At 43.0% G+C, this 20,951-nt stretch overlaps 2 protein-coding genes across 2 annotated transcripts in view; one reads left to right on the forward strand and one right to left on the reverse strand.

Moving 5' to 3' along the window:
* The window catches only part of C3H2orf42 (chromosome 3 C2orf42 homolog), a 357,660-nt gene that overhangs the window by 275,673 nt on the left and 61,036 nt on the right, over positions 1–20,951 (forward strand). The window lies entirely within an intron of this gene.
* Positions 1–20,951, reverse strand: part of XPNPEP1 (X-prolyl aminopeptidase 1) — a 36,113-nt gene that overhangs the window by 6,757 nt on the left and 8,405 nt on the right. The window contains exons 4-12 of the mRNA XM_078773887.1: positions 18,471–18,534; positions 16,904–17,008; positions 16,616–16,708; positions 15,165–15,308; positions 9,994–10,089; positions 8,775–8,856; positions 4,899–5,109; positions 3,113–3,202; positions 2,765–2,815 (exon numbers count right to left, since the gene is read on the reverse strand). Of these exons, the coding sequence (XP_078630013.1) occupies positions 2,765–2,815; positions 3,113–3,202; positions 4,899–5,109; positions 8,775–8,856; positions 9,994–10,089; positions 15,165–15,308; positions 16,616–16,708; positions 16,904–17,008; positions 18,471–18,534 (936 nt within the window). The remainder of the gene's footprint in view (positions 1–2,764; positions 2,816–3,112; positions 3,203–4,898; positions 5,110–8,774; positions 8,857–9,993; positions 10,090–15,164; positions 15,309–16,615; positions 16,709–16,903; positions 17,009–18,470; positions 18,535–20,951) is intronic.

The raw sequence follows: 20,951 nt of genomic DNA on the forward strand, positions 1-20,951 counted from the left end.
ATGAACCATGCCGCTGCAACTTTTAGGCTCCAAAAGTAAAACAAACATCTTCAGCATTGTACTACTGTGTTCAAAAAGTATCCGACCTTTATTTTTCGTACGTAAAAAAAAAGAAGCTAGGGAGGCGTTGATTGGTGCACGTATGTAGGCGATCCTAATGCGCATGCGTTAATTTTTTCCCACCTGCAGAAGCTGTCATTCGACGGCAGACCGCCGATGAGAGAGGACATGTAAGTAAGCGCCGTCGGATTTTCGTTTTTGACAAAATGACGGAAAAACTTGAACAACGCTACTGCATCAAATTTTGTGTAAAGCTTGGCGATTCCCAAGTGGAAACGATCCGCAAGATTCAACACCGTTCATTCCATTATGAAGGAGGATTTTGGCTTCAGGAGAATCTCAGCAAAGTTCGTACCAAAGCTGCGAACGATTGAGCAGAAGCAACTCCGTTTGGAGATCGCACAGGACATGCTGGAGACTGTGAACAGCGATCCCAGCTTCCTCAACACAGTGATCACTGGCGATGAGTCCTGGGTTTATGGGTACGACCCAGAAACCAAGTTGCAGTCATCACAATGGAAGCATCCAACATCCCCGAGGCCAAAAAACACAAAATTTGATGCAGTAGCGTTGTTCAAGTTTTTCCGTCATTTTGTCAAAAACGAAAATCCGACGGCGCTCGCTTACATGTCCTCACTCATCGGCGGTCTGCCGTCGAATGACAGCTTCTGCAGGTGGGAAAAAATTCACGCGTGCGCATTAGGATCGCCTACATACGTGCACCAATCAACGCCTCCCTAGCTTCTTTTTTTTTTACGCACAAAAAATAAAGGTCGGATACTTTTTGAACACACTACGTATGTACTGGAATGACATTCTACACATCACGGCACTCGAAGCGCAAGCATTGGTGTTATAGTAGGACTGACACTCGAGCAAAATCAATGGCGCACCTTCGCAAATCTCCACACTTCCCACTTCCAAAATGCAAAGTTGAAACATGGCAATAGGTTCCATCGGGAATGACCCATCATCAAATTTTGAGTTATTACCTCCGCCACCAAAGGTGGATGGAGGTTATGTTTTCACCCCTTGTCCTCTGACACGTTGTCCTCTAACACGTCCGTTTGTTTGTGAACAAAATATCTCGAAAAGTTGTGGACGGATTCCGACGAAATTTGGCAGCGATGTACCGTATGTGACAAGGACAAAATGATTAGATTTTGGTGAAGATTCGGATCCGGCTACTAGAATTTTAAAAGTGATTCTTCACCATTGGGAGATCGGGCCAAAAATGATACATAGCAGGATATCTCAAGAAGTTGTGGACGGATTTGGATGAAACTTGGTGGACCGGTTGGGTGTCTGACAAGGAAGAATAGATTCGATTTTGGTGAAGATCTGAATATGGATTCGGATATGAGAATTAGTTAATTTTTTAAGCGATTCTTCGCCATTGGGAGATCGGGCCAAAATGATATATAGCAGGATATCTCAAAAAGTTGTGGACGGACGATTTTGATTAAATGCAATTCTGTATTGTGATTTTCTGGTCTACTCTATGATACAAAACGTAAAGTGTTCACCTGGCGGAGGTATGCTCTCGACTGAGTGCCGTTCTATCCCCCCCCCCCCCCCCCCCGTTTTGACCCCTGAAACCTCAAGTCCTCACCCCCTAAGGTATGAACTGAGGGATTAAAATGTGCTTGTAATTGCATTTTTACCTGCGACATGTCGCAGGTCTACAAGGGATTTGCATTGCTGTTGGTGTTCTTGTTGGGGGTCAACTTTTGAAATGTGCACCCTTTGGTCGGACAGCTGCCGGACCACACCCACATCTGTTACTTGACTCCACCCACCATAGCACCGAGAAGAAATAATGGCTACCATCTTGCTTTTCTGGTGGGGCTAACACATTAGGCCTGTAGGCCTCTGCTGATTATATACTGCTTGGGTTTGTTGTGACAAATTACCATTGGCTTTGTTTGGGTCGAGTGTTATTCATGCCGAGGGACCCATAAAAATCTAATCATATGTCGAATAATAGTAAGATTTAATCAAGCCCTTCAGACTTCAGAATGCACGGGAATCCTGCATTACGTCATGCAAATTACTAAAAGAAAATAGCATTAAATAATTTTTGAACTGCCCCATATTGGGGTTAAACAATCCGTGACCGTGTGGTGAATCAGCTCGTTCTGATATAACCGTGGTGGAGGCTCACATGGATGAGAGGTGTTGAGTTAATTTTTTAATAGCACATTAAATGTGTGTTTCCCAATCGAGCTGCCCATCTTTTAAGAGTGCTTTAAATGCGCGTTTCCCAATCGGCCTGTGACCTGATTTTGTAGCAGGTTGTGACTACAGTGCGGCCATTCTTATTTGCTATTTTACCTTTTGACCAAACACTAGGGGCAGGGCCAAAATGACTGCTCTTGCACCTTCTTGCCATGTGGTGATCACAACTACTAAGTTTCGTGAATTTCTGCCCAACTGTTTAGGAAGAGATGGCTTAACGGATGGAAGGAGAGATAGACAGACAGCCAGCCGATTACAATATCTCCCAGGTTTTTTCAAAAAGCGTGGTAATAATTACAAACTGGTAGTCATTTGCCAATCACAATTCAAATCTATGTAACATGATCTTTCCACATTTATTCTTTTTCGGAAGTAAATCAATGCATTAAGGGCCAATTCAGATGGAAACGGCCAAGATGGATTTTCCGCGTATTGCCGAGCAGGCGCCCGACACAGGCCGCTTTACCTCCTTCTCGAGCCAGCAGAAGAACTCGGAGAGTGCAACGGCATCCTTGATCTGAAAAGGGAAATTAAATTTATTTGCGTTTAATAAGCAATCTCTGGCATACACAGATTATGTCGACTGTAATTGCAGATAACAGCAAAATATGCTACAGGCAGGCATCAATTCCAGCTGGGTGTAAAATAACTTTACTGCCCACTGTAACATCCATTCCAGGATTAGAATCCACCCGAGTCTTAAAATCCACAAGGGAATAAACTGCTCATATCTCGCATTACATCTAGATATTAAAATACGGATTTTTTCAGCATTGAAATCAAACGGGTGTAGCTGGATGGCCGTGGACCTCACGTGAGCACGACGCATGCCCTCTCTCTCAGTTGGATTCTTCAGAGCCTTCGCCATACATATGGGGGTGATGGGTATCTGCAAACGATGCATCTGCAAAGAACACCTCATGCGATAAAAGGATCCATGTGATTTGCTTTGAAAAAGCATTTATAATTACAACTTTGGAAAATAATTAGTAAACTTGTAAATCATGTGAAATCACAAGGAAATGTTTCGATTTGGCGAAGGAATCGAAGCACTGATCTGATTTCAAACACGATAAAATAATAAATAAGAAGTTGAGAAAAACTCAGGAAGCACGTGAGATAATGAAGAGGAAGCAAACGAAGTTTTGAAATGATGGAAATACATCACAGATGAGTCACGAAATAACGTTGCGGATTAGAAACCTTCACTGAATTTATCACATGTAAATTATGTACACGGTACACAGCAACGATAAATATCGATCGGGACTCATGGAAAGTCGGAGTAGTGTTTTTAAAATAAATAATAATGATTCATTATTTATTTCTCTTATACCTGAATGAAACTAGAGAGGTTCCAGGGAACCTGAACTCAACTGGTCCATATCAATATGGTTAGAATATGCATAATAGAACCACAAACTATGTAGTTTATATGTGCTAAAAATACATGACAAAAATTGATTTTTCAATATGGCCGCCCTGCCACGCCCATTTTTGGGCGTGCAACGCCCAAATGCAATCCCAAACTAGTTTATGTCTTAAAGATGCTGCATAACAAGTTTCATCAAATTTTATCAATATTTGTGACTTTTAGAGCATAGACGTCGAATTGTTTACAGACACAGACAGACGACAGACGGATGACGGACACTGGGTGTCGACAAAAACTCAGCTGGCGGACATAGTCCAGTTGAGTTTAAAATATATATATATACACGACAGAAATATGTCTCCACCTTTTAGGAGCATACCTGTAATGTCATGCAAATAAACATTTCTATAAAAAGTTACAGTACAACACAAATCAAGTTGGGTCTCCAGGCCAGTCCCATGTTGTGCCACCTCAGGTTAATGACAAATCCACAGGGGAGGTTAAATTGGGAATGGTCTCTTAAAAAGAAAAAATGAAACTTGGAATTAACAATTCTCACCACGTCCTCCTGCATCAAAGTTCCTCGTTAAGATTTTTTGGTCTCGTATCGAAATGGTCACAAACTTCTCCGCGACCAGACATTATCGGGTTTTGTATTTGTGTTCAGCAGTAAATTTAATAAGCTAATGCTGTCTGTCTGCGTGTGTGTTCCCCACCAGAAACACGGAAATGCTCCACGGTGACAAATTATATAAAAGTTGCTTCAAATTTATCCAAACCTATGGGATAAATTATAATACTTCCTCAATTTAGCTTTTTCAGCCGGCACAAGAATCAAAGGCTTCCTTTTATTTTAATTTTTCGATCGTGGTAGTTTTACCACGGGCTTCCAGCTAGTATGTTATAATAGAGCAAGCTCAACTATGGTGTGGCCAAGTAAACCTGTTCATGGTGAGCTCTTTCAATTTCCTGAAAACAAGCTGCTGTTGACCATCTATAATGGTAGCGTGCTGCCATAAAGAACAGTCAGATGTCGCACCAGCCTCCAGCTGCCATTGTCACACTATTGTAAGCATGCCTTAAAATGATGCCATCAAGTTTGCCACTTTGCCCCAAGTATATGCACAGCCTTACAACAATCTCTGCCCACATCAAAAGCATAACTGAAGTAAATGTCCCTGTCCCTAAAAGATCGCGAACAGATTTTGTGATGGAGCGTTGATACCTTCGGGACTGCGGCGTTGAGAACATGACTTGATCTTTCGCTAATCCACACCTTCTGGCCCTCACCAAGCTGATTACAGCACTCACGCAGGGTGTCCAGCACAGAGTCGTAAGGCAACACCTCGATCCGCAAGCTTTCATCACTTGGGTTATCTAAAGAAAGGTGAGTGTGCACGTCTTCCTCTGCCACCCGCTTGGCATCAATAAACAGCCTAGAAAGGAAGAGCATGGTTGGACATGTGTTCATTAGAAAAGGGAAGGTTACATGGATTCCACCTTAAATGTGAGAGATGTATAATGGGGTTGTCAAAGGTGTACATTGTGAGGAAATGGATACATTCAAAACATTCAATCCTACATCCAAATTTTGTTTCTACTGAGGCGATGTATTCACCCTTGTGCTCAGGAAATTGTCAGAATTTGGCCAGGTTAGCAGACAAGAGGTTTACACCTGTGAGAAATGCCACACCATCTTCAACATGCATATAGTGCATGAGGCAGCCATCTTAACAACATTTTGGAACGATGGTATGCTTGATGATGCCAAGATGGAAGTAAATATTGAAGGAACGAAAGGGACCGTTTTTCATGCACCAATCTCGTACACAACACAAATCTGATATTTCTCACATTTTGTCACTTCATTAACTATCCAATAATAAATTATCCAATCTAAATATATATAAAAATAAATAAATAAAAATAAGTGTATATATATATATATATATATATATATATATATATATATATATATATATATATACGTAGTGTGTTCAAAAAGTATCCGACCTTTATTTTTCGTGCGTAAAAAAGAAAGAAGCTAGGGAGGCGTTGATTGGTGCACGTATGTAGGCGATCCTAATGCGCACGCATGAATTTTTTCCCACCTGCAGAAGCTGTCATTCGACGGCAGACCGCCGATGAGTGAGGACATGTAAGCGAGCGCCGTCGGATTTTCGTTTTTGACAAAATGACGGAAAAACTTGAACAACGCTACTGCATCAAATTTTGTGTTTTTTGGCCTCGGGGATGTTGGATGCTTCCATTGTGATGACTGCAACTTGGTTTCTGGGTCGTACCCATAAACCCAGGGACTCATCGCCAGTGATCACTGTGTTGAGGAAGCTGGGATCGCTGTTCACAGTCTCCAGCATGTCCTGTGCGATCTCCAAACGGAGTTGCTTCTGCTCAATCGTTAGCAGCTTTGGTACGAACTTCGCTGAGATTCTCCTGAAGCCCAAATCCTCCTTCATAATGGAATGAACGGTGTTGAATCTTGCGGATCGTTTCCACTTGGGAATCGCCAAGCTTTACACAAAATTTGATGCAGTAGCGTTGTTCAAGTTTTTCCGTCATTTTGTCAAAAACGAAAATCCGACGGCGCTCGCTTACATGTCTTCACTCATCGGCGGTCTGCCGTCGAATGACAGCTTCTGCAGGTGTGAAAAAATTCATGCGTGTGCATTAGGATCGCCTACATACGTGCACCAATCAACGCCTCCCTAGCTTCTTTTTTTTACGCACGAAAAATAAAGGTCGGATACTTTTTGAACACAGTAGTGTATATATATATATATATATATATATATATATATATATATATATATATATATATATATATATATATATATATATATATATATATATATATATATATATATGTAGAAATATATATGGAACCACAGGTGTTCTGTGGATAGGGGTATTATCATCCTGGAAGACACCCCCTCTCGGCAGAAAATAAATGCTGCAATATACGGTGAAGATGATCACTCAGTACGATTAAGTAGTGATTGGCATATACATGCATACTTCTCAAACTCAAAGGGAGTGCATGAATGAAAACTGGGTGTTTGAGTGTGTAAAAACACCCCATTTGAAGATGATTATCGGTGTGCTCATAGCAAAAAAACAAACAAAAAAAAATCAGGAAAGCAATCAGAGATTGCAGACCCTTGCCAGGACGTGTTTTAGTGGTTTTTATGGCATTTGTGTTGAAACAAATATGGTGGCCGAAGCACATGACTGATGACATCATCATTATTTTTTCTCTATCCATCGATGACACTCAACAAATTTCATCTTGATTGGATGAAGTTTTGCACTTGTCGAATTAAGACGTCATAATGGAGGCACCGATGACATCATTAGCATTTTTTATCCGATTATTCCCATTTGTCATAATTTCACAATTGTGAATGTAAACAAACAGAATATGGAGAAACAGCATGAACAAAACATTAGCACTTATTCCTCTTCTGCAAAGCATGACAGAGAAACTCAGCTACTCAAGAGATTGCCAAATCAACATGAAAAACCAATGTAAATTTTATTACTCCCTGCATTTTAGGCAACATACGCCACTCAGATCTTCTTCAAACCCATCTGCATGCGTTCGGGCCGGGAATGTGGGACAGTGTCTCGCTTGCTGAAAATGTTGTCCTATTCCACCCCCACCCACCTTTTTGTGCCATCTGCTGCCATTATACGACCTGTTATTTCCACATAAATATACGTATAAAAAAAACAAACATTTATTGACCTCGTGTAGGAGTCCTGGCAGGTTGGTTCAAGTTTTGAATTTCCCACTCAACGAGAAACGTTATATTCAAACTCGGAAAACAGTACAGAGAAACGATCTCTGCTTTGATCATTCTTCTTCAAACTCGAAAAGCATTACAGAGAAACTCAGCCACAATAATAATTCTTCTTCCTGAGAAAGTGTGAACAAAGCATTAGCCCTTCTTCTTCTTCTTCAAAGCATGATGGAGAAACTCATCTACTCCTGAGATTGCCAAAACGGCAACATAAAAAAACAACTATTATTCTTATTTCCTGCGTTTTTGGCAACATACACCACCCAGATCTTCTTCAAACTCAACGAGAAACTTTTTATTCAAATTCGGAAAACATTACGGAGAAACAATCTGCTACTGATATTCTTCTTCTTCTTCTTCTTCTTCTTTAAAATCTCCCTCCATGTGCCTGTGTTCGGGCCTGTGGTGCCTCGCCTACTAAAAATGTTTTATTTTATTTCCCCCTTTTTGTGCGATCTGCTTTCATTATATTAATATAGTTATTTTAATATACCTATAAAAAATATACATGTAAAAAAACAAAAAAACAACGTCAAGTGCTTAAGCCACTTAGCTTCCATGGTGATACGGTGGCTCGCTACTCCGTGGGGACATCCCAGGAGTTAGAAGGCAAAATAAATTAAGAGGATTAAAGCAACGGGACAAGTATGATGTCTGAGAGGAATGCACACTCCCTCTTAGCTGTCTAGCCTGGGTTCGAATCCCGACATAGCTATAAACTGTCGTACTGGTTTTTCACATGCAGGGCGATTCATCAATGTGTGTGCCGTCCCCTCAGAATTAGATGGACGTTAAACTGGGATCACATCTGCCGGATTTTCAACCCCCTTCCTCTCCCTTCCCCACCGAAGTGTACAGTATAGCGACATGTGGTGAGGCTTGTCTCCCCCCCTCACCCCCTCCTTTCCTCACCTACCCCCACTCTCCCCCTCTCCACTCCCCAAATGCTGCCTTCCTCCCCCCTCTTCACTCCCTCTCACCCCCTATATCTCTCACTCCGCTTCCTGTCTCTCCCCCCTCTCATATCCCCTCCTTTCTCCCCTCCCCACCCCTTGCCCAACCCCCTCCCCTCCTTTCTCTCCCCTTCTTCATATTCCCTGCCAGGTACCTTTGCTAGTATAATAATAATAAACTCTCCCAATTACTAAAAAAATTAAAAAGATTTGTTTCACTTCTAATCTAATAGAAATAAATATATACCAAACAAAATCAGAACGAAGGTTATTACCATCATTTGATTAATTCAGGGAAAACAAAAAGCCGAGAGAACAAAGTCATACTTGAGAGACTTCGTGCCAATAAGGATGTAGGAAAAGAAAACGGGATTGTACTTCACATCATTGCCACGTAGGTTCAAAAGCCCTGCAGGAAACAAAGAACCAAAGTAAACGAGGTAGAGCAAAACTTCCAGAAGAAATGTCAGCGAGGATCGAGAAGGAATAAAATAATATAAAGATGCAAATGCAAGGGCATATCCACACAAAATTAAATTTCCGATTCAAATCTCATAATCGACCCCCCCCCCCACCCCCCACCCTCTCTCAAGAAGAAAGGAGTGGTTCCAAAAGGAGTGGAAGGTACAAGTGGTTCCAAATGCTATAAACGCAGTATAACAAAGCAGAAGATAAAAAAAATTAAAGGAAGGAGTAAAAAGAAATCCATCCACGAACATCCACATAAACCTAGAAAAGGAATAAGCTAATTGGAGAAAATGTGGCACACATTTCCATATTTTTGGGGAAAGTGTGAAACGAACAATCACACCGGGCCATCATTAGAGCCGCACAGTGCAAGAGAATCGGCAAAAGCTATGCATGCAGCAAGTCCGAGCGCACTTGGAGCTGGTGTACTTGACTGTGGCCTTCATTGCCTTCCAACACAGATCGGTCGCCGACTCTCTGGGTAGGAGCAGGTGCACCGTCGATTGCATCTTGAAAAGCGTCAGAGTGGAGTGTTGTTCGAACGGAAAGGTGTGATGCTACAGGTGTGATGCAGTCGTGATCATGAAATCGCGCCATTGGCAGAATTAGCACCAGGGGGGTTGACTCAGCCTGTCATCCTTCCGAGGTCGGCAAATTTGAGTACCAGTTCACTGGTAATTCCCTGTGTGTCGCAAGAGGCGACTAACAGGGTTGGTGGCAGGAAGAGCATCCGGCCATAAAACATTGCTTCAAAAAGGGGACCAAGGTGCCCGAAAAAGGCCAACCCCTGCTCTGCGGGGAAAAATGGCCTCGAAAGGTGGTGGTGGGTGGTGGTGGTAGAAATGCCCGTGACCGGAGCACACTCGCTTTTGGACATTGTAGATGGCGAAGCTTTCCTTTCTGCGATGGTGGAATTTCTGGTCAGGCCTTCACGTTGCTTTGGAAACGGCTTTCATGTTTTATTATACAGTACTACACTTCCACCACCCAGTGCTAAGAACAAAGACACCACAGAAATACTAAAGAAGCACAAGACGAAAATGTGAGACAAAAGGAAGCAACATCAACTTGAACTTACAAGCCACTTCGTCTAGGTTTGTAATAACCAACCACACGGCTTGTCGCTGCTCCATCTTGCTCCGTATGTGTCGAACCTTGTCCTCCCAACTCTGGCCTGAAACAAATGGTATATAAAATTTAAAATATCATTCCATCCACAGGCCAAATAAAGTATTTGTTTCTGATAACATAGCAAAAAATTCTGTGTGTGTCTCTCTCTGCAAATCCTCCCATCTACTTTCTTAATAACCTTCTCAAAGAGGTTCAATCATTCAAACTCTTAGGTCTCACTCTCAGCCGTGATCTCTCTTGGGCAAGCCACATTTAAAAGTTGGCCTCCAAAGCCAGACACCAACTGGGCATCCTCCATCGTGCAAAGTTCTTCCTTGGCACACCTGAGCTCCTATTCATTGACAAGACTTTCATCTGCAGTTTGAAGGGGTACTACTCTCCCATCTGGGCTGGCTCCTCTGCCTCACATCTTGCTCAGCTTGATGCCGTGAAAACCAAGGATTTCAACATCATTGTGCAATATCTTGCAATGAAACAGACAGGTCAGTGGTTTATCAGTCTTCTTCCACCTCATTTCTGGTCTTGCACCCTCTTCTTTCTTTTTTTCTCTTTCTCTTTCTCTATATACTAGGACGTGCCCGTACGTGGGTGCCCGTTCCTTGCCAAAAAAAAAAAAAAAAAAAAAATTTGTGTAGGGGTGTGTGTGTGTAAACATCCTAGGGCGTGCCCGTACGTGGGTGCAAATAAACATACGTGCAAACAACAACAAAAAAAAAAACTTTGAAACCACGTGGCAGTAACGACCACAGAACCCCCCCCTCTATTTACATGAATGGTTTGGTCCATTCGCAACGACCACAGAACCCCCCCCCTCTATTTACATGAAATGGTTTGGTCCAAAGCGAACGGCTTGCGGAGTTTGGTAAAGAAATCGCCATAGCTCGGTAACTACTTGTCCGATTAATATGAAACCTTGAAAAGGCACATCCTCGGGTCCCCAGCAATATACCTGGCAAGTTTAAAGTATATCGGACCCGTGGTTGTCGAGAAACAGCGGTCACAGCCAAACACACACACACACACACACACACACACACACACACACACACACACACACACACACACACACACACACACACACACACACACACACACACACACACACACACACACACACACACACACACACACACACACACACACACACACACACACACACACACACACACACACACACACACACACACACACACACACACACACACACAGCTGGAATTATAGATAGATATGCTCTACCCCTTCCTCCCCCCCCTCCCAGATATCTGCAGGATGCACACGTTCCTCCAGCAAACCCCTCATAGTGAAACTGCCTAAATCCAGAACCACTGCTCACCTCAAGACATTTATTCCTCTTTTCCCCACCTGTGGAACCACCTTCCACACTCTCTCATTCTTCCCTCCGGGTCTTCAAGACAGCTGTTCCCCTTCATCTCAAGTCATCCCCCATCCAAAACCATGATCTTTTCTACACCCGTTAAACCACCCCTCCACCCCACACAAAAGTTTGCTGATGTGTCCATCTTGTTCATCACTTCTCCTCTACCACTCATCGTTACCTGCATCCCTTGTTTGTCCGTCTCCATCGACTTTCTCCCACTGCCCTGCTTTTAAAATTTCCCCCTTTCTCCTGCTGCTCCCTTTATGTTGTGTCCTAATCTGTTGTGCATCCTTGCTCTTCCACGAGCCTAGACCTTGTATTAAAAAAAGAACATACAATGTAGCTTTGGAATCACAAAATATTTCAATAAAAATCCTGTTTTATTTGAACAATGTGCAATTTAACTAACGTAACAAAGTGCACGTAAGCACACTTAAGCGATGTGCTCGTATGAAGAAAGTCATAGGAAGCATATTAGTGTCTCTTCCAATTTTGTCATGAAGAGCATCAATTAATCAACCTCAGTATGGACTGGCACTACGTGCAACCCAGATAAGAGGGCCAGGCAGAGAACCCAGGTTTCTCTGAAGGTCATGTTTATTTTTTTTTTAACCCAATAATACAATGGTAATCGGCCGTGATCACCTTGATTTCGAGAGGCCTAGAATCAAAATCTTTAATAATGCTTGCTGCCATCTGTTTGGATTTCACACCACAACTTCTGGAGCGTCAATCCAGTGTCCTTTGTACTTGACCACAACCATGCCCACAACATAGGCTTGCCTTCATCAAAATGCTATCTGGTTCGTTATTTAGTGCATATCTGCTGTTTTCTTATGGAAATACTTTAGTTTCTACTCAAACAATGAGATCAATTTTGATGAAACAGCAAAAATGTAAAAGAATAAAAAGTATATTTCTATGCCTCCGCCGACGAAGTCGATGGAGGCATTATGTTTTTAGGTTGTCCGTCTGGCTGTCCGTGATAGGTTTTTTTTTTACCGTGATAACTTTTGTTACCGCGAGAATGGCTGAAGGGATCTTCGTCAAACTTGGTGCAGGTATGCATAATGAAGTAAAGATTAACTGATTAGATTTTGGAGTCACGAGGTCAAAGGCCAAAGGTCAGAGGTCATGTTAGGTAAAAATCCTGTTACCGCGATAACTGGTCAACCAGTGATGGGATTCTGACCAAATTTGGTAAAATTATGTAGAATGATGTAAAGATGAAATGATTAGATTTCGGGGTCAAGAGGTCAAAGGTCCCCCTCTGTAATAGGCCTACAACTTAAAAACGGCTGAAGTTATCCAATTCATACTTGGTACAGGTATTGTTACGGATTCTCCACTTCCGTGGTTGTGGTTTTCATCCACTGTAAACATTTTTGATTCCATCTATTATTGTTGTCGTTTAAGGGAAAAAGAGATTACTATTTTCAAAAGGGAAAAAGAGTACTATTTTCAAAAGGTAAAAAAGTTAATGTTTTAAATGAAACCGGAACCGGACAACGACGAAGAGGAAGAGGAGGAAGAGAAGGCGGAGCGAGCGAGTCGGACAAGAAGCCGAGCTGCTTCGAGGTCTGGAGCGAACGAGGGTCACGAGTGAACTTTGGGTTTCCCGGGAAAGGGATTCCTGCGACAGAGTTGTCATCGCTGTGACAGATCAACCTGCGTGTCAGGTTTTGCGGTTGATTCCGAGGAGAATCATCGTAGTGTCGTTACGCCTCGAACGGGCCGTCTGCCATTTTGACTCGCATGCTTTGCGCATCGCTCAAGGTTTTTCACTTCACTTCAACCATTCTCACCGCATCCAGACGTTACTTTGGTGTGTGTGTGTGTAACGTGGCTTTTGAGTGGGAAATCTGCAGTTCGCCGATTGAGAGCCGTCAAACGTCCATACCTGAAGGTGTGATTTCCCCGTCGCTTCTTGAGGACACCTTCCCCCATCTTTGGCAGTGTAACTGCCAACCAAAAGGGATTCTGGTCTCGATACGACATCGTACGGACGATCACTGGAGTGGATCGACTTTGGCTTGAACCCGGATCAACTTTGGCTTGAAGCCGGGAAAGAGACATTGGGAATGTTCTTCTTTTCGCTCACTTGGAGCACAGTGAGTTATATTGTACGAACCTGATGGTACCATCATAGGAAATATATATTGGTTGTACAATTGATTACTATTGTTGTTGTACTGTTATTCTTGTGTGATCTTAATACAATACTTGTTTGTTGGTAACAATTGGTGTGGTTTCACCATTGATCTTTGACATACAGAATAACACATCTTTCTGCCGTGACTCCTCTCGGGGCTCGGAGGTACACCGTGACCGGGGTTTGGGGAGGAGCACGTAACAGTATGTACAATTATGTAAAGATTAACCGATTCGATTTTGGGGTCAAGAAGTTGAAGGTCAAAGTCTGTAATAGGTCTATAACTTGAGAATGTCTAAAGGGATTTAAATTAAAACTTGGTACAAGTATGTATAATGTAAACATGAACTGATTATATTTTGGGGGCAAAAGGTCAAAGGTTAGAGGTTAGAGGTCATTTCATGTAAAAATGTGATAACTTGAGATCAGCTCAATGGATTTAAATCAAACTTGGTACAAGTATTATAATGATGTAATAATGTGGGCGGAGGCATAATCGGTCAACGTTGTGACATTGAAGAGTGTTGTTCTAGTTTAATGTGCAATCATCTCAACAAAGTGGGTTTCAAAGACCATTCACTTTGACCACAGTTGACAGTAAACATTCACGAAGCTGACATTTCCTGCAAAACTGACGGTGGATTAAAAGAAAACCTCAACGCAACTAATTTGTTGTAGCTTTGAAGATTCAAATAAAAATTTTTTGTTGTTGTTGAAGACCACTCGGTAAAAAATTACCGAGTGGTCTTCATCTGGGTAAGATCTCACTCGCTCCTTGCTTAGTACGTCTACCACCGAAGGTGGTGGGAGGTTACGCTGTCACTCCTGTGTCTGTGAGCAGGATATCTCAAAGTTATGGACGAATTCGGATGAAAATTGGTGGACAGGTTGGGTTTATGACAGGAACAAATTGGTTAGATTTGGTGAAGATGCAGATCTGAATACGAGAATTTTTTTTAATTTTCAAAGTGATTCTTCATAATTGAGAGAGAGGGCAAAAAAAAAAAGTTACAGAGCATGATATTTTTAAAAGTTGTAGCTGGATGATGATAAAACTTGGTGGACGAGTTGGGTAGGTGACCAGAACAAGCTGATTATATTTAGGTTCAGGTCCGGATGCAGATCCGGCCTATCAGTGGGATACAAAATGTAAACTCTTCAGCCTGGCAGAGTGTCGTTCTACCGAGTGTCGTTCTTTTTGCATTCATATGACACCCTCTCATCATCCTCGGAAGGATACTAAACAGCTGATGCACGATGGATACCTGCACAATCCCGAATGAAGACCACTGTCTTAATCGGCTCTTTGCCTTGACTGTCGGCCTGCATACGAGTTTTGAATTGAATAAGAACCTGAAGTTTTCCTGGTAGTATAAATTTTACGAGAAGGTAAACTCCCAAGTTCCCCAGTAAAATTCCATTTTGAATTTCATGCATTTTGAAAAGAGCTTTGAAGCGATATACACATCACGTGGTATTTTTAGGTTTTGCTTTAAAATTAGCTCCACTTAATTAAAAAATAATTGTTATTGTACCAGTCCCGCAAGGAGCCTCTAATCACAAAATGCAGAATCAACCTCCACAGTACCTGCAAACTCTAGACCCAGTGTGAGGAGAGGTTTGCAAGGCCGCGGTGGTCGGTCGGGCCACACAGTGTCCACAAGGTTGCCTTTTGTGGCAACGAGCAAGTGCCCACAAGCGGTGAGTGCTTTGGAAAGCATCTTCCAGCTATCTGTTGAAAAAAAAAAATTAAAGATTTGATAGGGATAAATGGGAGTGGCAGATAGGGGAGACAACAAAGGATGATATAATGATCCACTTGGTATGAATAGAAATATATTTTCCTTTAAAGGACATGATTAGGATGTAAAGCATTTACAAGGTATGTGCAGCTTTGTTCTTGAAGCGACTTATAGAGCTTAGAGCTGAATTAATTATTAAATTCGTTTTAGTTGAAGGTCAAAAGGTTGTCAACTTCAAATGAGATATATCTGGTGGTAAGTAATGCATCTAAAGCAGATCCCAATTTGCGACAAAGTTTCAATACACACAATACACAATGTCTGAAACTGATGTTTAAATGCAGGCCTGTGCATTTCCCTATTTGGATAGTTGTCCCCCGACGCACCGCGGAGCGAAAGGGGGACTATGGTTTTCCCCTCCGTCCATGTGTCTGTCCGTCCGTGCGTGCGTAAGCGAAGGACCGAATTCTAATTTTGTGTGTGGGTGCAACCCACGTCAAAATCCAAGATGGCCGCCGCCATGTATCTCTGACGCCATGTATGTCTGAACCTTGTGAGCGGAATATCTAGAAAAATAAGCGAAGTACCAACTTCTAATCTGGTGTGTGGGTGTATCTAGGCATAAGGAAGAACACTATTGAAAATTGGGTCGCCGCGTCAAAATCCAAGATGGCCGCCGCCATGTATGTCTGAACCTTGTGAGCAGAATATCTTGAAAAATAAGCGAAGTACCAACTTCTAATCTGGTGTGTGGGTGTATCTAGGCATAAGGAAGAACGTTATTGAAAATTGGGTCGCCACGTCAAAAGCCAAGATCGCCACCATATATATGTCTGAACCTTGTGAGCGAAATATCTTGAAAAATAAATCTGGTGTGTGGGTGTATTTACGCATTAGGAAGAACACTATTGAAAATTGGGTCGGCACGTCAAAATCCAAGATGGCCGCCGCCATGTATGTCTGAACCTTGTGAGTGGAATATCTTGAAAAATAAACGAACTACTAACTTCTAATCTGGTGTGTGGGTGTATCTACGTATAAGGGCGAACGCTATTGAAAATTGGGTCGCCACGTCAAAATCAAAGGTGGCCACCTTACGTCTTCCACTTTGTCAACTCGCATCACTTCACCGACGGGGGACCGAGGCGTAACGCTTGTTGTCTTTGCTAAACTAAAAAGACCCTACGATTATCACCGCACCCTCTCCCCCCACCCCCGGACCACATTCATGCAGTCCGCATGTCGAATATCCATTAGGTTGGCACCTGCAGGAGTGCACTCTGCAGGGACTACCTACCTGCAGGAGACAGAAATGGGTCCGCTCCGATTCGTGAGTTTGGAGGAAGCACTTTCACCAGCCAATCTTCCACCGATAAGGTCTCCTTCAGACCTGAACACAAAGAACACCAAGCAAGGTAATGGCAATACCATTGCAGCAAAAGAAAAAAGTCTTTGTGGCGGGAAGAGGGTGGGAGAAGTGGGTGTGTGAGGTTTGTTATAGTCTTAAATCGTGCGGAACATTCTGCTTTAGCTCTAACAAATCACACGCGGCAATCAACAAGGCTATCTCTTCACGCACACTCACCACTTTTCATGAGAGTCCAGTTCTCATCCATCTGCTCTGCTGCTTGCAAGAAGTAACGCCCATCGGTCCATAGAGCTGCAAGCTGTGTAGTAATGACAACAGATCCTGCCAAACAGATATGTGCAAACAGAGAAGGCCGTATACTGGAGCACATGTTGACTTCGTCGCTTACACCGCTGAATGTGGAAGCGAGCGTGGACCCTCCTCCAGCTGAGAGGATGCCTACAGGCATTTCGTGAGCTGCAGTGTTCACTTCTAATTTCCGAGTCGAACGTCTGGATTCAGGCCGTTTTATGCCCTTTTAAATTACATACAGTTTCTTTTTCCTCAACAAAAACAGACAAACATACAGTGCACTCAGAAAGTATTCAGACCCCTTCACTTTTTTCACATTTTGTTATGTTGCAGCCTTATGCTGAAATCGTTTAAATTCATTTTTTCCCTCATCAATCTACATTCAATACCCCATAATGACAAAGAGAAAACAGGATTTTAGAAAGTTTTGCAAATTTATTAAAAAGAAAAAACTGAAATATCACATTGACATAAGTATTCATAGCCTTTGCTATGACACTTGAAATTTAGCTCAGGTGCCTCCCATTTCTCGTGATCATCTTTGAGATGTTTTTACACCTTGATTGGAGTCCACCTGTGGTAAATTCAATTGATTGGACATGATTTGGAAAGGCACACACCTGTCTCACAGCTGACAGCTGACAAGGTATCACAGCTGACAATGCCTATCTGAGCAAAAACCAAGCCATGAGGTCGAAGGAACTACCTGTAGAGCTCAGAGACAGGATTGTGTCGAAGCACAGACCTGGGGAAGCCAACAAAAAAATCTCTTCTGCATTGAAGGTTCCCAAGAGCACAGTGGCCTCCATAATTCTTAAATGGAAGAACTTTGGAACAACCAGGACTCTTCCAAGAGCTGGCCGCCCGGCCAAACTGAGCAATCGGGGGAGAAGGGCCTTGGTAAGAGAGGTGACTAAGAACCCGATGGTCACTCTGGCTGAGCTCCATGATCCTGCGTGGCGATGGGAGAAACTTCCAGAAGGACAACCATCACTGCAACACTCCACCGATCTGGGCTTTATGGCAGAGTGGCCAGACGGAAGCCTCTTGTCAGTGAAAGACATGAAAGCCCACATGGAGTTTGCAAAAAAGCACCGAAAGAACTCTCAGACTGTGAGAAACAAGATTCTGTGGTCTGATGAAACCAAGATTGAACTATTTGGCTGAGATGATCAAGATGATCAAGAGAAATGGGAGGCACCTGAGCTAAATTTCAAGTGTCATAGCAAAGGGTCTGAATACTTATGTAAATGTGATATTTCAATTTTGTCTGTTTAATAAATTTGCAAAACTTTCTAAAATCCTGTTTTCTCTTTGTCATTATGGGGTATTGGATGTAGATTGATGAGGGAAAAAATGAATTTAAACGATTTCAGCATAAGGCTGCAACATAACAAAATGTGAAAAAAGTGAAGGGGTCTGAATACTTTCTGAATGCACTGTAATGTGTTCACGTAACATGATTTGATTGCATCCAAAGAAAACGTCTTACCAGCAGAACCATCAAAACCAGAAACGAAGGCCCGGCGACAGTCACAAGGAGCGACATATTCACTCTGCAAAAAGAGAAAAGCGGTCAATGCTGTCAACATGTGCCAAACTTGTATTCAGAAGAATAGACTGCAAACCACTTCCACATCACAGTTCCTGTTTGACATTGAACATTCATATGAAGCCAATTTTAAGGATATGGTTTTTAAGGTCAGAAATTTAATTTAAAAACTTCATGTTATTGGTCCTTTTTTGTTTTTTGGACCAAATATTTTTTCTTTATTTTAAGTGTTGAAGATAACTTTCTGCTTCAAATTGATTGTCACAACGAGCAAAGAACCGATCCTTATGGATTGGTTAATTCCCTCGAAATGGCCGTCAGAGAGAGAAATGGCGTAACTTAGTACGACTTCTAATACTACCTCGCACTGGGAAGACACTCGGCCGACACATTTATAGAGGGAATTTGAACCTACCCCCCCCCCCCCCCCCCCCCCACGCAGAAGCAACTGGACTATTAATTATTTTTTTAACCACCTCAACCAACGACAGACCCAAAGTACAACAACCAGATATATATATATATTGTTACGGATTCATCACTTCCATTGTGGTTTTCATCCACTGTAAACATTTTTGATTCCATGTACTATTATTGTTGTCGTTTAAGGGAAATAGATATTGCTATTTTCAAAAGGTAAAAAAGTTAATGTTTTAAATGAAACCGGAACCGGACGACGACGAAGAGGAAGAAGAGGACGAGAAGGCGGAGCGAGTGAGTCGGACAAGAAGCCTAGCTGCTTCGAGGTCTGGAGCGAACGATTGGCGAACGAGAGTCACGAGTGAACTTTGGGTTTCCCAGGAAAGGGATTCCTGCGACAGAGTTGTTATCTCTGTGACAGATCAACCTGCGTGTCAGGTTTTGCGGTTGATTCCGAAGAGAATCGTTGGAGGGCCGTTACGTCTCGAGTACAGGCCGTTGGCCATTTTGACTCGCGCCTGATTTTCGCATTGCTCCAGGTTTTTCACCTCGCTTCAACCATTTTCACCGCATCCAGATGTTAACCTGGTGTGTGTGTGTAACGTGGCTTTTGAGTGTGTTACGTGGTCCTCCCGGTAACTACCTGGTCTTGGGGATCCCCGGACCGTGGGAGGAACCCCGCCAGAAAGATATATGATTTATACGCTTTCGTAACGCAATCAAGATGAAAGACACAACAATTCAAGTCAATAAGAAACCCCCACCAAGGATCCGGATTAATGGATAATATATTCCCAATCAATCAACAACACTCAACAATCAATCAACAATACTACTCAGATGGCCATGTCATATATTTCCCCCCTTTCCCCACTCACGACCCCTCAATAGTCACTGTCCCTCACAATGTCTCTGGGCTCCTCCAGACCAAGGTGAAGGTCGACTTCTCCGCACACGGGCGGTTGAACGGACCCCTGGCTGACGTGCTCCAAACGTGCACGTCACGTACCGGGAACAGCTGCTGCAGCGCACACCTCCTTGCAAAGCAAAGCGGGCAAAGCAAAGCGCGGCTCGCAAAGCGCGCGAGGCCCAAGGTGCGACCCGTACACGCCCTCGGAGGCGTCGAGGCGAACAGTGCCGGACGCTTGGTTCCTTCCAGGAAGCCACGGCAACCTGACACGTAACAGGCAATCACCCCGCGCAGGTAACTCCTCTCGCCAGACGGGCTTTTCAAACTCAGCGTTCCCAACGCTAATCAATATCGACACCGCTCGTGTCGGAGCTGGGCGAGGAAGAAGAAGATGGCCGCTTCTCCAGGACCTCGTGTCTTTTTTTCTTCTTCCGGTTCACCATCCCGTTTCCGGTCTCCTGTTATCAGGAGCGCCTCTAACCATTTAACCACAACAACCTTTAATAGAATAAACATTAATAAGCAATGACCTGAATAGTAATTCACCTAAATCCGGAATCCGTAACAAGTGGGAAATTGCGGTTCGCCGATTGGGAGCCGTTGAACGTCCATACCAGAAGATGTGATTTCCCAGTCGCCTCTTGAGGGTACCTTCGCCCATCTTTGGCAGTGTGACTGTCAACCCAAAGGGATTCTGGTCTCGATACGACATCGTTCTGACGATCACGGGAGCGTGGATCGACTTTGGCTTGATGCCGGGATAGAGACATTGGGAATGTTCTTTTTTCACTCACTTGGAGCACAGTGAGTTACATTGTACGAAACTGATGGTACCATCATAGGAATGATATATTGGTTGTACAATTGATTACTATTGTTAGTGTACTGTTATTCTTGTGTGACCTTTAATACAATACTTGTTTGTTGGTAACAATTGGTGTGGTTTCACCATTGATCTTTGACATACAGAATAACACATCTTTCTGCTGTGACTCCTCTCGGGGCTCGGAGGTACACCATGACCGGGGTTTGGGGAGGAGCACGTAACAGAAATTGGGGGCTCGTCCGAGTAACGGAAATTGGGGGCTCGT

The sequence above is a fragment of the Myxine glutinosa genome, chromosome 3 (assembly GCF_964187855.1).
Source record: "Myxine glutinosa chromosome 3, kmMyxGlut1.1, whole genome shotgun sequence".
Classification (NCBI taxonomy): Eukaryota; Metazoa; Chordata; class Myxini; order Myxiniformes; family Myxinidae; genus Myxine; species Myxine glutinosa.